General features: G+C 36.8%; 1 protein-coding gene across 1 annotated transcript in view; it reads left to right on the top strand.

Annotated features, from left to right (window-relative positions):
• The window catches only part of xpo1b (exportin 1 (CRM1 homolog, yeast) b), a 44,724-nt gene extending 35,749 nt beyond the window's left edge, over positions 1-8,975 (top strand). Inside the window, exons 21-25 of the mRNA XM_059359016.1 lie at positions 286-454; positions 1,786-1,920; positions 2,034-2,193; positions 2,279-2,375; positions 7,509-8,975. Of these exons, the coding sequence (XP_059214999.1) occupies positions 286-454; positions 1,786-1,920; positions 2,034-2,193; positions 2,279-2,375; positions 7,509-7,655 (708 nt within the window). The 3' untranslated portion in view covers positions 7,656-8,975. The remainder of the gene's footprint in view (positions 1-285; positions 455-1,785; positions 1,921-2,033; positions 2,194-2,278; positions 2,376-7,508) is intronic.
• Positions 8,976-15,302: the final 6,327 nt, after the last annotated feature.

Genomic DNA, 15,302 nt, shown 5'->3' with positions numbered 1-15,302 from the left:
AAAGACACAAAATTATTTAAAATGACACACAATTATTAAAAAAAGACACAAAATTACCAAAAAAAGACACAAAATTATTTAAAAAAAGACACAAAATCACCAAAAAAAGTAATTAAAGGGACCTTCCACACACAACAGGGTAAAGTGCCATTCATATAAAACTCACATTAAACTTTCATATCAAGGTGGGGGCCACAAAATATCATCACGAGGGCCGCTACTACTACTAAATACTACTATACAACAATTAAACAACTTTTTTATTGTGTTCTTCTGCTTCTCTAGAACTTTGAGGAGTTTCCAGAGCACCGGACCCACTTCTTCTACTTACTCCAAGCTGTAAACTCTCACTGCTTCCCTGCATTCCTCGCCATCCCTCCGGCCCAGTTCAAGCTGGTGCTGGACTCCATCATCTGGGCCTTTAAACACACCATGAGGAACGTGGCAGACACCGGTAAGGCTGCCGACACCTTTATTAATGTTCATATTGAGCAACGAAGCCTACAGCATGAATTCTAAATGATGTAAAACCACATGGGTGGGCGCTGTGTTTTATCAGGCCATGAGAAGTTTTTGTTGCAGAAATGTAACTCTGCAGGTGAACTGTGATACGCTGTGTGTTAGTGCAGTGATGTGCATGCTGATGTTAACTTGTCAGATCATGCTTCTGGACCGAAAAGTCCTATCCCGATATATTAAGGCTGAATATCAATATACGATATACAGTACAGGCCAAAAGTTTGGACACACCTTCTCATTCAATGCGTTTCCTTTATTTTCATGACTATTTACATTGTAGATTCATCAAAACTATTAATGAACACATGTGGAATTATGTACTTAACAAAAAAGTGTGAAATAACTGAAAACATGTCTTACATTCTAGTAAGCAAAGGGTGGCTACTTTGAGGAATCTAAAATATCAAGTTATTTTTCAGTTTGTTTTCAGTTATTTCACACTTTTGTTAATGACATAATTCCATATGTGTTCATTCATAGTTTTGATGCCTTCAGTTAGAATCTACAATGTAAATAGTCATGAAAATAAAGAAAGTGAGAGCAAATGTTCAGTAAAAGTCAAAGCCAAATATGACATGTCACAAGTATTTTTAATCAAAACCGTTTATTTAAGTGAACATTAATACTGTATAACAACAGGAGTACCTTTAAAAAAAAATGAAAATAAAAAAAGCTCCATAAAGTGCACATTTGAATAAAAATGATCTTGAATAAAAGCTGCAGCTTTCCTGGAGCAAGGATCACAGTGTGAATTTGAACTATATCGATATACACTACTGGTCAAAAGTTTTAGAACACACCAACTTTTCCAGAATTAAATTGAAAATGATGCAGTTTAATGTCTCAGTGTACTCTGAAATGAATGCACATTTGCAACATTTAAAATCCTTTATTGAGCATGATAGTGTTTTGAAAGTTAAAAAAAAGATTCAAAATCACATTTTATGTTGGACTCTGTGTGTATGTTGGTTAAGCTTACCTTTTTTTATTTACCTCTGGCAGTTCACCACTTACCTTTGTACCCTTTCAAGCTGTTCATTTGACTTGAACTGCTTGAATTTCAATAAAAAACTGGAAAAATTGGGGTGTTCTAAAACTTTCGACCGGTAGTGTATGCGATATGGTTAAATTCCATATCACATTTAAAAATATATCGATATATATCTTTTATATGGAGCCCTAGCTTCTGGCCCTGTAGTAACGTACAGGTATGATGTTTCTTTTGTGCAGGAAGCTGAAGTTGTATTTGTGTTTCTGCTCCTCCAGGTCTCCAGATTCTGTACACGCTGCTGCAGAACGTGGCCCAGGAGGAAGCAGCCGCTCAGAGTTTCTACCAGACGTATTTCTGCGATATCCTACAACACATCTTCTCCGTGGTCACAGACACGTCACACACAGCCGGTGAGATTAACGCACACGTGAGCTGCGGGGGACGCCTGAATGCTCGGATGTGAAAATCCTTCAGAAATTAATAATTCAAGTGTCTTCAAGTAAAAAGCTGGTGTGTCCTGCAGGTCTGACGATGCATGCGTCCATCCTGGCCTACATGTTCAACCTGGTGGAGGAGGGGAAGATCACCACGGTGCTAAACCCCGCCAGCCCCACCAACAACCAGGGCTTCATCCAGGAATACGTGGCCAACCTGCTCAAGACGGCCTTCCCTCACCTACAAGAGTGAGTAGCAACACACTTGGACTCTCTCACAATCTCTGTCGTAGTAAAACGTTTGTTAACATCACTGTGTGTTTGTTTGTGTTAGTGCTCAGGTGAAGGTGTTTGTGACCGGCCTGTTCAGCTTAAACCAGGATATTCCTGCCTTCAAGGAGCACCTTAGAGACTTCCTTGTCCAGATAAAGGTGAGATTGTCATTTATGCAGGCTTGTTTTTTTTTTGTTTTTTTACCCTTTTGTGCTAGCCTGGCTAACACCAGACTAATGAGATCTAGTCTGGCAACCAGCCATTCATTTCTCCGTAGAGGAGGTGTGGTTTACGATCCTCCAGAGCCGTTTATTGGGCGCTTAGAATGTCTATCAAAGCGTCTGTAGGTAGCTCTTAGCCAATCAGATCAGTTATACCAGATGACGTAGTAGAGCAACAGAAATGGATGTTTGTTGTGTGTGTGTCTGTGAGAGAGTGTTGTTTGCTGCTTTGCTTCTCCAGTTCTCGCTTTCTGCAAGATTATTTATTTTCACGCTTTATTCCCCCTCATGTCATTCAGCCACACACATCCACTGATTTTATGGGCAATAAACAAGCTGCTGCGGGTCTCTGGGGGCTCCGCTGTCCCCCGGCACCTACCGGTGATCTCGCTACAAGCCGGGGGACAGCGGAGCCGCCGAGAGACCTTTCGCCTTTCAACTTTCGCTCTAAACTATTTAAAACACCATCTACAGCTAAAGAGAGTGTCGCGTCTGCAGCAGCCATGTTGGATCCGTAAGAAAACTACAAGCTTCCAAGTGCCGAGTAGTACGCGTCATCGTCTTGCCGTCCCTCCCCGCTCTGTGATTGGATCCCTAAAACAGGGCTAAGAGGTTCGAAATTAAATTCGAGCGCGCAAGGCAGTCTGGGTATACCCAGGCTACTTTTGTGCAGCATAAAACAGCAAAAACATACCAAACACCAGTAGTTATACAAGGGTTAATGCACAACGAGGTGTCTGTTATCAGGATTTAAAAGCCATAAATTCCTGATTATTGACCCTTTTGAAGTTGTTCATAGTTTTTAAATAGACCATTCATTTATATTTTCATGCATTTGCAAACTCTTAGTTTTCCCGGAAACACCCAAGGGTTTTACTAATGTCTGAAACAGTCACAGAAAGTTCTTGTGCAATAAAAAAAATGTTTACTACTCCAGTAAACAGGAGATTTTTGTAGTCCCTTCAGCTCATTGAGGAAACTAATGTTATGCTTGCAAGATAAGTAAATAACATCGCGTACTGTTCCCAAACAGTAAATATATTATGACAGTATTTTAAACAGCAAAACCATTATCCCCAAATCAGTATTAAGACTTTCATGGACAAACAATAAAACTGTTGGCTGCAGCCTGAAGTGGATTGAATAGCTAATGGGATGTTCATTTAGGTGATACAAAGTACCAGATGGTATTTCTTGCAGTGTTAGTCTCAGAGGATGATGCACTGCAAGAATACATTGAATGTATGTGTAGTGTAGTACATGAGTTTTTCAATTTAATTGGAATTACTTAACACATTGTCAGGAGTTAATGGACCCCCTGCAGCCAATCAGAACTGAGTATTCACCCGGATCATGGTGTAATAGGGCTAGTCATTTGTATACATCAGTGGCGGGCGGTGCATTTCACACTTAGGCCTTCAGTGATGTCCAACTTAGTCAATAAATACCTTTCATTTTGCCAGCATTTATAACACCAGGACTGGAGAGTAGTTAGAAACACACTTAAGCACTACTAGGCATTGCATCACCTCAGTTGTGTACAAAATGGGCTATTATCCGGCACATCAGCAATTAAAACATATCTGATATGCTACTGTCAAAACTTAAGAATAAAAGGGTCTTTAAAATTATCTTTCCAAAAAGTTTTATTAAATGAGTCCACAAAGAATATGCAAGCTTTAACAAGATTGTACAATACATTGCAAAATCGCAGTTTAATATCAGAAAGACACTAACAAGACGGCCATACTTTGGCGACAGCGACACAATAAACAAGTCTCTTTGTAAAAAAACGTTTTCATGTCAAAACGTGACGTATCACGACTTTCTGTGACCTGTTGCTTTGAGTACAACCACACAGCTGCGCCAATGCGCCAGATTATTTACATACCGTTAACAGTCCCGGGTGTGACTCTGTTGATCTGCATAGCACTGCCGTGGCTCAAACTAGTAAGTATCCATATTATATATATATATATATATATATATATTATATCCAATCACAGGACGCGTAAATGTCACGTTCAACGTGAGGCCAGCTAGAGGGCCTTACTGACACAACTCGTGATCTGATTGGCTATCGCAACTATCTATCAACTGTATTTGCCCGTTCACTTACAGTGCACAGACGCCCGCATTGTTGATTCTGAAGGCCCGGGCAGATTTCATACAGCCTGGCAACATAAGATAGCTGAATTCTGATTGGATAAAAACTCTAACCTAAAAACAACAGTACTGGAAGGAGCATAATATGACATGAAGAGAATATGAATACTTTTAGATATTTAGGGAAAGAAAATTAAAAATTAAATTAACCTTTATCATAATTATGATCATGATTTCTGGTTTTGTTAGGCCAGCAGAGAAGGCCTTGCTGGCCCTGACGGCCCACCACTGGTATACATTCATTTATAAGGCAATATTGGGACTGTTGCCTTCGTACATTTGCAGCCTAATTACTGTGAGAAATGCTGGATCTTATTCTCTTCGTTCACAAGATCAATTGTTGCTTTCTGTCCCTTTTTGCTCGTACAGAGTTGGGTAAAAGGGCATTTGTTTACTCTGCACCTTATGCTGGAATATGCGCCAGAAAGAATAGAAATTAACTGAATTTGTTTCTTTGAGCACTTTTAAATCCAAACTAAGAGTTATTGAGGCCAATTCCATAACATGCACTTGTTTCTCATGATGTGTTTAAGGTCTGTATGTTATGTAAATATGTAACTGTATTCTGTGTTTGCTGCCTCTTGGCCAGGGCTCCCTTAAAGAAAAAGAGGTTCTTAATCTCAATGGGATATTCCCTGGTTAAATAAAGGTTAAATAAAATAAAAAAAATATAAGTTTTAATTTAATTTTAATGCATTTGGCTTGGTGTGTATTTGTTTGTTTGCTGATGAGCTGAACTAAAGAGGACGAGGCCCTGCATACCTCCAGCTCTGCTGTTTGTTGTGTGCGCTGCGCGGCTTTGTCTCCGCTCACAGAGGTTATCAGGGAACACATAGTTAGCTGCTTAGCCGTTGTTTCCAGAAATAACATTTTCCTGCATGGTCAGGTTGTTCTGCTAAGTAAAGGGAAGGTTTGTGGCTGCCGTGCCAGTTCATTGTTGGAGTCAAACTGTGTGCGATGGTGGCAGCGATGGGTTCAATGTTTCAGCGGTCAGGCTCAATGGATTTTCAATGGTTATTTTCCTGACTATAACGTCGTAATTGGAGATAAAACGGAGCTATTGAGATGTAGTCAGGATCAGGGGCTGACATAATTGGTTAATTTAATTGCTTATGAGATCACACATTATTGAGCAGTAAAAGCTAAACTGATTTATTTTTCTCTGGTTCAAATCATTGTAAGTTAAATAGATTTGGACAGTTTGACTTCTCACCTCGGGATCTGGAAGGTTTACAGTTCTGGCCTTTCAAGACTAAAAGAGAAGAATCAGTTGACTGTAAAATGAAAATAATCATTAGTTGCAGTAGGGATGGACGTTTGGAAGAAACCTTATATCATATATATATATGTGTATATATACACACACACATATATGGGTCAATGACGTCATCTAACCCAGTGTCAGTTGGTGTAACCAGTCATTTTTTCCCCATAAAAATCTGATTATATACAGGGAAATAAATGTGAACCAAAATGAGAAAAAATACAATCCACATTTACATTTCAACACTATGGTTTATAACAAATTTTACATAATTTGACAAAACTTTAGAAAAAAATGGTTGTATTTAGAATATGTTCTGCTCAATATTTTGACGAAATGTGTAAATGTAGAAATACTACCAAAAAAAATTATTTGATGTTTTTTCAAAATGAAGTAATTATATGTATAAGTCCACTTAAATACAATGTAGGTGGATGAAGTATTTTAAAAATTCATCATTTTTTTGTGGTTACACCATTTGACATCTTGCCAATCCTTATTTGTCACTGACCCATATACATATATACATATATATATATATATACATAGTACATAGTACGTATTAGTACTATGCAAAAGCCTGTTTGATAATGGACACGTTTATTTTGAAAGGACAAAAAGAGACTTCCTGTCGATCGTTAAACTAACTCACCTGAGATTAAACGATAATTAAAGATAATGTCAAGGAGTTCATTGTTTTATGTTTTATCCCCTGAAGAGGCATGATGTTAGTTTTCACAGTAATTCTGCATATTTAAGTGTATTTTATGTTTAAATAGGTTTTGGATAAAATGAAACTCAGTAATTCATGCTAGAAAGGTTTGATACAGTAAGCTAGTTTTGCTCCAATAGATACTCTTGTGTTTCTGTGTGTTTTATAATTGTTATTGAAACTTTCAGTTGGCAAATTGTAGCTTTATCCAACTTAATTTTCAGCTCATTGGCTTGTTAACGTACGGCCGCAGAACTGAACGATCGGCCGTGTTTCAGTTCAGTGATACTGATCCAAATCATAATCACAGTTGCAGATTTAAATGTAAGATGGTTGACTTTTTAAAGATCTGGGCACCCTTCTTTAAATACGCTGGTAAACGACTCACAACTATTGTATTAAAAGGGATGATAGATGGCAATGAGGGAAACTGGCTAACTGATGTTTTTGGGTTAGGGAAGGACATTAATTTACTTACTATTTTTAATTATCAAAAAAAATAGCTTTCTCTCAAAATGGAAATTGAGATTTTTGGAAAAAAATTTTTTTTTTTCATTTTTAATTTTTAACGACTCTTCACTTCTTTTTTTCCAGATGTGTATTTGCTACATCACTGTCAATTGTAATGGGACAGAGCATTTTCATTGTATTGTCTGCATTACGTAATAAGTAATTGGATATTTGTTTTCTGTGGCCACAGTGTGTTGTTTGTTGTTTTTGTCTTTGTTGGAAAATGCAATAAAAAAATATTTCAAAAAAAATTAATAAAAAATCACAGTTGTAGATCAAATTTAAAAATACACAGATCTATTAAAAGTTCCACATGATCGACCAAATTATTAACGACCGTTAATCGATCATTGATGAATTATTCGTCCCTAAGTTGCCGCTAACCGCAGTGTTTCTGTTTCTCCTGCTGCCGTTGCAGGAGTTTGCAGGCGAGGACACCTCGGACCTGTTCCTGGAGGAGAGGGAGGCGTCGCTCCGTCAGGCCCAGGAGGAGAAACACAAGATCCAGATGTCAGTCCCGGGCATCCTAAACCCTCACGAGATCCCTGAGGAGATGTGTGACTGAGCAGCAGCTCCACCAAACTGTACAGTACCCCCAAAACAAACAACGAACCAACCAACCAACAAACAAACAAACCCTAACCACAGCAAACACAACAAAACCCAAAAGAGGCACTTGAGAGAGGTGGGAGGCCGCTCACCCTCTGCAGAGCGGGCCGGCCCATCGGATGTTTGTTGACCAAAACAATGCCAACAATATGTAAATGATTACCGCGTCACCCTGTGGCCCTTTTTACATAATCTGCGTTTTCTATGGAGACTTTTTGTGTAATATCTTTCCAGAACTGTTAATCTAAGCTTATGTTTTGTTGGTCTCTGGCCCATCCCAAGACCTGCATGAAGAGGTTGTAACGATTAGACAACTTAACCATCTTTGTTTTTGTTCTGTTCCCTCCACCTCCCATGTTCTCTTTTCCCCATATATTTGTTTATATATAAATATATTATATATACAGTCTGAGCAGGGTTTTTGTGAAAAACGGCATATGTGTCAAGTCGGCATAGAGGCTTCTAGACCTGTGGTGTGACGGGCAGGAGGAGGTCTTTTTTAGTGGCGCATGCACCGCTTGTTTGGTGCCCCACGGCATTGTGGGAGAATGTGAATCTAGCGGATAATGAATGAAGGCTGAGAGATGCTGCTTCATGTATCAGCATCTGTTGCTCATCAGTTATGCTTCACCTAAAAAAAGCGTATGGCTGCTGCCGGCAGGAGGTTTTTTTTAGGGAAAGCAAAACCGAATATGTGCATATCATCCCAATTGTATAGCATCTTTAATACCATGGGAACATTTTTTTCCTTTTATTCTATTGTTTCTTTTTGTTGTGGGTGTGTGCGCGTGTGTGCTGTCGCCTAGTCGACATCAGCGTTTTGTTTTCCTCTAAGAGGATTGTTGCTCATTTGTGAGCCTTCATTAATGGGATGTTTTGAGGAAGTGGCGGAGGTATTTATGGGTTCTTAGTTGGTTGCATCTTTATAACAACTCCTGTTTAACTCAGATGGCTTTTGAGATTTTGAATTGTACTAATTTAGATTGTTTACCATGCAGTAGTGCTTCAAGACACTACCTGTAGAGCAAAATGAAAAATAAAACTGGGTTTACATTTAATTTTGTATTTTTGCATTTTTCAGTTGTACCTGTATGAGTTCTGTCCAAATAAAACAAAAGGCTTTTTGTCCAGAGAGCAAATGAATTGCCAACGAGTTAATTAGGAAAAGAATGTATAAATCCAAATAAGTACCCAATCTCTAATGGCAAATTTCCCTTCTCAAGGTGTTACATTTGTTGTGAACTTTTTGAACTGATTAAAGTTGAGAATTTTATAACCCTGCCTTTGCTCAGATTTTTTTCATTCCACAAGAGAGACCCATTTTTTCTACACCTGCTGTGCTGCACGGTGAGAATTTTATTCCATCTAGAGTAATGAAAAAATGATTAGACCATTGTTTTTTATTCATTTTCTTGTTCATTTTAGTGCTAAATAGTACATTTGTTTGGATAAATATAATGATAAATTAAACTGGCATGAGCTATTTTTGTTAAGAACTGATATCTAGACATTTTCAATGGTTTTCTTGATAATAACCAAAATCATTATCCAGGATGCTTGAAATCCTTGAAATTGCTTGAATTTTAATGTTGAATTTCAAGGTTTGAAAAGTGCTTGGATTTTGGATTAAGTGCTTGTAAATGCTTGAAATTCTTACTGTATTTCTCTTGCAATCTGATTATAGATAACTGCATTTTCAATGGAAAAAAATATATAAACTGAATAGCCTATAGCCTATAATCTGAACTGAAGAGCGCTCCGCCTGGGTCTTTTTGTTTCTGAGATGTTTCTTGTTGCTCTACCCTGTATCTTCGTTTCGTTTCGTTTCGTATCTGTTTATTTCGGTCAATACATGTCATCAAAACAAACCAGAAAAAAAACATTGATCAAAGTAAACAACATGTAAACAGAGAGAGAAAATTGATAATAGACATTTGGACCGAAAAGGCTGAAGCAGCTTATTACGCCTACCCTGTTACAACTCAAGTAAATTTAAAATTTGGAAATGTACAATCTGTTATTTATCAACAAAAGAAATAAGCAGTCATAAAAGAGAGAAAAGAAAGAAGCTTATTACTCATTACTCTAAGTTATATAAATTAATCATCCTATTTTTAAGTAATTTTTTGAATAAGTTAATGGTATTGCAAGTTTTCAAGTCTTTCTCCAATTTGTTCCATAAATTAACAGCTGTTACCATGGTGCATCGTGATTTGGTGTTGGTTCTGGTTTTTAACTTTTTAACTTTAAGCATCTTCTTACTGAAGGGAGTTTTTCTAATTCCTACTGGATGTGAGGGCTCCTGAAGTAGCCTATTTGTGGTCTTTCCTCCTAGTTTGGGTCGTGTTTAGTTCCACCAGCTGCCGGTTGATGATTTTTGTGAGCTTCCTTTTGCTCCTAGCCCCTAGATTCCCACACCAGTATGATGTTTTATGAGATTAACAAACTACTTTTAGTTGTTAAAAGTGTAATACCATTGCTGGTGGTATGGTTAAGTGAAATTACCCCTTTTTAGTATGGAAGTACTCATCTAAAACATGCCATTTAGGTACTGGAAAAGCTTGAAAATGGACCTTGAAAGTCCTTGAAAAGTGCTTGAATTTGACCACTGAAAAAGTGGACGAACCATTAAAATTGCTAGACATCAGCTCTTAAATTAAACTCTTATGCACAATTTTTGTTATCATATTTGTCCAAACAAATGTACTTTTAGTTGTACCAAACATTAAAATGAACGAGAAATTGAAAAAAACAAGGGTTGTTCAAAAAAAAATAAAAAAATTCATGACTGTACATAAAAATATGTTCTGCTTGTTGCTACTTTAGAGAGAACAAGATATTCTGTGTTGTGAGCATGGAGTAGTTCTCTACTTTTTTTTGTAAAATTATACAGGTGCATCTCAATATATTAGAATATGATGGAAAAGTCCATTTCCAGTAGTTCAAGTCAAATAGCCCCAACTAAGTATTGAGTCCTATAGATGGAAATACTTTTAAGAGGCCAACATTTCCATATTAAACATACTTTTGGTCTTTTTTAATATTTTTGAGACACTGAATTTTAGGATTTGTAAGCCATAATCATGATAATTAGAAGAAATCAAATAAATTTAGACACAACATTTTGAATTCTGTGTGTAATGGATCTATATAATTGTGTTATTTCCACTTTTTGAATTCAGTTACTAACATAAATAAACTTTCTATGGTATTCTAATGTATTGAGATGCACCTGTACTATGCATCATTTTTCAGGCTTTTTTCTTAACAAAACAACTTATAGACAAAACAAACCCTCTTAATCATCACATGACCCACTAGAAGTGTGGTGGTGTCTGTATCTGCAGAGCTGTATTTTCATTTTGCAAGGTTAACGAGGCACTGTAAACACGGCACTGAAAAAAAAGCAAATACAGCAAGGTGTTTCAAAGCAGGTTTTAAAACTAGAGTGATTTTTTGGTTTGCTTTCACTTTCATTAAGCTGGGGAGGAGGGGCCAAGCTGAAATGTCAATCAAATGACAATTCCTGCATAGTATGCCTTTAAAGCCCAAACCCTGCGGCATGAAAAGTTGACAAGATGAGTTGAAACATTTTGGCGGGTAGTCTGAGAAAGTTGCAGTCTTGTCCTGAGATATGTAATAACATTTTTTATATTTTAGGCATTTATCAGGGGAATTTGTCAGGGAATCTTACTGCACAATATTATTATTTAGATCAGCTATTCTCAACCTTGGGGTCGGGACCCCAATTGGGGTCGCGAGATGATTTCTGGGGGTCGCCAAATCATTTTGGAAGTCAACTCTGTCTCCACTGTGTTAAAGTGTTCATGTGTTTTAGTCTTTTTGGTCGTTTTGTGTCTTTTTTTGGTCATTTTGTGTCTTTTTTGATCATTTTGTGTCTTTTTTTTTGTCATTTTGTGTCTTTTTTTGGTCATTTTGTCTTTTTTGGGTCATTTTGTGTCTTTTTTGGTCATTTTGTTTCCTTTTTTTGGTCATTTTGTGTCTTTTTTTTGATCATTTTGTTTCCTTTTTTGGTTATTTTGTGTCTTTTTTGGTCAATATGTGTCTTTTTTTGATCATTTTGTGTCTTTTTTGGTCAATTTGTGTCTTTTTTAGTCATTTTATGTCTTTCTTTTTGGTCAATTTGTGTCTTTTTTGGTCAATTTGTGTCTTTTTTTTGGTCATTTTGTTTCTTTTTGGGTCATTTTGTGTCTTTTTTTGGTCATTTTGTTTCCTTTATTTGGTCATTTTGTGTCTTTTTTTTGTGTCAATTTGTTTCCTTTTTTGGTCATTTTGTTTCCTTTTTTAATCATTTTGTGGTCATTTTGTGTCTTTTTTGGTCAATCCGTGTCTTTTTTGATCATTTTGTGGTCAATCCGTGTCTTTTTTGATCATTTTGTGGTCAATCCGTGTCTTTTTTGATCATTTTGTGGTCAATCTGTGTCTTTTTTGGGTGATCTGAACTGTGCGTGTGAAATTCTGTTCAGTGAGCGGGGGTCGCGGACAACATGCATGTTAAATTGGGGGTCGCGACTCAAAAAGGTTGAGAACTACTGATTTAGATTGTAGCTTTCTCTGACAGAAGAGAGTAAAATCACTAGTTAGGAGTTGATGAAATCTTCATCCAGACTCACACCTGGACCGCTGCAACCGGAGCTCAAACCCACTTCTCGTTAACTCATAAATCGTAAAAGGAAAGGTAGATGATGATGATGGATGTTATCCGTCATGCCCGCGCACTATCTCTGTGGCATGAGGCCATTTCAGACATCTTTGGCCAAGGTTGGTGCTGTGTAAACCGAACCTGCTACTAATCCCTGTTAACATGCTGGAATTACATTAAAGGTCATGATGACGCCCTGCCACTGAAAGTTGAAACACTCATCTGATGCAACCTGTCAGCTCTGATGCAACCAGAGAGGAAACTCATGGCTGCTTTCTTACTACGGGTCTTCTGATTATGCATCCGATGTGTAAAATATAAAATATTTCATTAGTGCGTCAGCTTGTGGGTCTTTACCGTGGTTTTATGTTTGTGGAGTCAGCATCTCCATCTTCTGCTAATTACTAGTTCATATGTTTGCTTTGATGCTTTCATATCTGACCATCTCTCTGGGACCATAATTCAGTCCGGCTGTAACTGGACCCCCCCTCCCTCCCTTCCTGACCCAGATCCAGAGATCCTCAGCCATTCTCGGCATCCGCTGTCGAGGAGAAGAGGGAACAGCTGGGGCAGCCCGCCCCCACCAACCTACCCACCCACCCACCAACCACCTAGCTACCAAAAGAAATGCCCGCTCTACGCCTCATTATGCCCCGCTCTCAGAGGTGGAAAAAGTATTCAGATCTCTTACTTAAGTAAAAGTACTAATACCACACTGTGAAATTACTCCACTACAAGTAAAAGTCCTGCATTCAAAATGTACTTAAGTGAAAGTACAAAAGTATCAGCATCAAAATGTACTTAAAGTATCAAAAGTAAAAGTACTTGTTATGCAAAATGGAGCCACTTAGATTGTTTTATATATTCCAAATATCATATTATATTATTATTATTGATGCATTTATGTATACAGCGTTTTAATTTTCTCAAGGTAGGGCTCATATTGACTATTTAATATTCTGTTATGAGGTTTATTTCAAAAAGTGTCTAATCACCTAAATTTATTGTGTTTTTTATGTTAAACCTCGAGTGAAAAGTAACTAAAGCTGTCAGCTAAATGTAGTAAAAATGTAGCTAAAACTTCATATCAGCAGATATATGTATGATGTTGTGTTATATGGAAAAAATATGTATTTTGCATGTTTGAGGAAAAAGGAAAAGTTAAAAATGTTGTTGTTTGATGTTTTTGTTAGTTCAAGAAAAACAAACTGTGAGCAACAAATTGCACAAAAAGACCTGATGTATCAAATATGATACAAATTAGAATTCATATATGCAATTTATTTATTTTTTTAAATTCGTCAGCAAGTTAATAAGCACTCGGTTTTAAAAAAAATTGAATTTTCTGGCAATTATTTCATGGTTCAGGCTTTATAGGGTTAAGTACAGTACTTGAGTAAAAGTACTTAGTTACTTTCCACCACTGCCCGCTCTACGTCTACGCTGTGGGTTATTAATACCCCTGTGAGTAAGTTTGACAGGAAGAGCCAGGTTAGCACACCCGCCGGTCAAAACCTCTCCAACTGAGAGGGCAGTTGACCCTCCACCCAGTGGCACATACCAGCCCTCTGCCCGCCACTTTCACAGTTTCCACTAAATGAACAGGCTTCCTTTAGTCTTTCAGGCAAGATAAAAAACACCCACTAAGGTCTGAAAAGGAGCACAATCAGTCTTTTCATTAAAATTTTATTTCACCCTCATTAAATTCTTCAATATCAGGTTATAATAGTTTTGGTTTTTTCATTAGTTTTAGTTTTAATTTTGTTGTGAGTTTTTGTTTTCAAATTCAGTTAGTTTTAGTTAGTTTTTAGAGTGAGTTTGCTATTTTAGTTTAGTTTTTAGTTTTTGAAAATGCTTAGTTTTAGTTTAGTTTTTAGTTTTTGAAAATGCTTAGTTTTAGTTTAGTTTTTATTAGTTTTAGTGTTAGTTTTAGTTTTTTTTGTAATGGGCTATGTGCCTTTATTTCCTTTGGTTTATCCATCTTAGCACCAATAAGGTTATTAATTCTTACAGTTCTGGGTGTTTTGTATTTTGGTTGAAGTGTAGACATCCCAGTCTCACTAAACATATTTACCATGTGTTCCTGCATGTTCCAATAGAAACACTGAATTATGTATGAAAAAAGTTGACAAAGACGAAAACTAAGGACATTTTCACTATAATTTTAGTTAGTTTTAGTTAGTTTTGTAACCACGCAATACAGTTTCAGTTAGTTATCGTTTTTTGAAAAACTCTAGTTTTTATTTTTATTTCAGTTAACAAAAATGTTTTTTCAATTTTAGTTTTCGTTATTTTGTTAGTTTTCGTTAACTATAATAACCTTGGCGGTAAGTTGAAACAGGGGTGACAGGTTTGTGGTCAAACTGGGGCAAAGTTGATTGTTAGAAGCCCCAGTAAGTCCCTGAAGGTGATATACTGCCACCCAGTGGACAAGGAGCAGAAAAACAGTTGAGGAGTTCAGTGTCATTCATGTTTTATTGGTCCCAGTGTTGTACAGTGCAGTCACATTCTAATACAGATAGAAATGACTCGACCTACATCTCTACTGGAAGTGGGGAAACATTCATACACATCTGTCTCACCACACAACACAATGACTGTTACAGGAATATAGAGACGCTTTAAAGCAACTACAAGGAGTTTATAACTGGTTATGAACTCAATTTAATACCGATGGCTCTTTATGACCTACATTTTCATATAGGTCATCGCAGTAAGAAAAGAATATAATAAAGTCATGGAAAGAAATATTACACCACCCTTGTTTTCTTCAATTTCTTGTTCATTTTAATGCCTGGTACATTTGCTTGGACAAATATAATAATAAGAACAAAAATAGCTAATAAAAGTTTAATATTTCTATGTTTTTCTTGATAATAACCAAAAATCTCAGCTCTTAAATGAAACTATTATGAGCTATTATCATTATATCATCATATC

The sequence above is a fragment of the Centropristis striata genome, chromosome 20 (assembly GCF_030273125.1).
Source record: "Centropristis striata isolate RG_2023a ecotype Rhode Island chromosome 20, C.striata_1.0, whole genome shotgun sequence".
Classification (NCBI taxonomy): Eukaryota; Metazoa; Chordata; class Actinopteri; order Perciformes; family Serranidae; genus Centropristis; species Centropristis striata.
The sequence above is the reverse complement of the archived record's forward strand: the minus strand, read 5'-3'. Positions and strand labels throughout refer to the sequence as shown.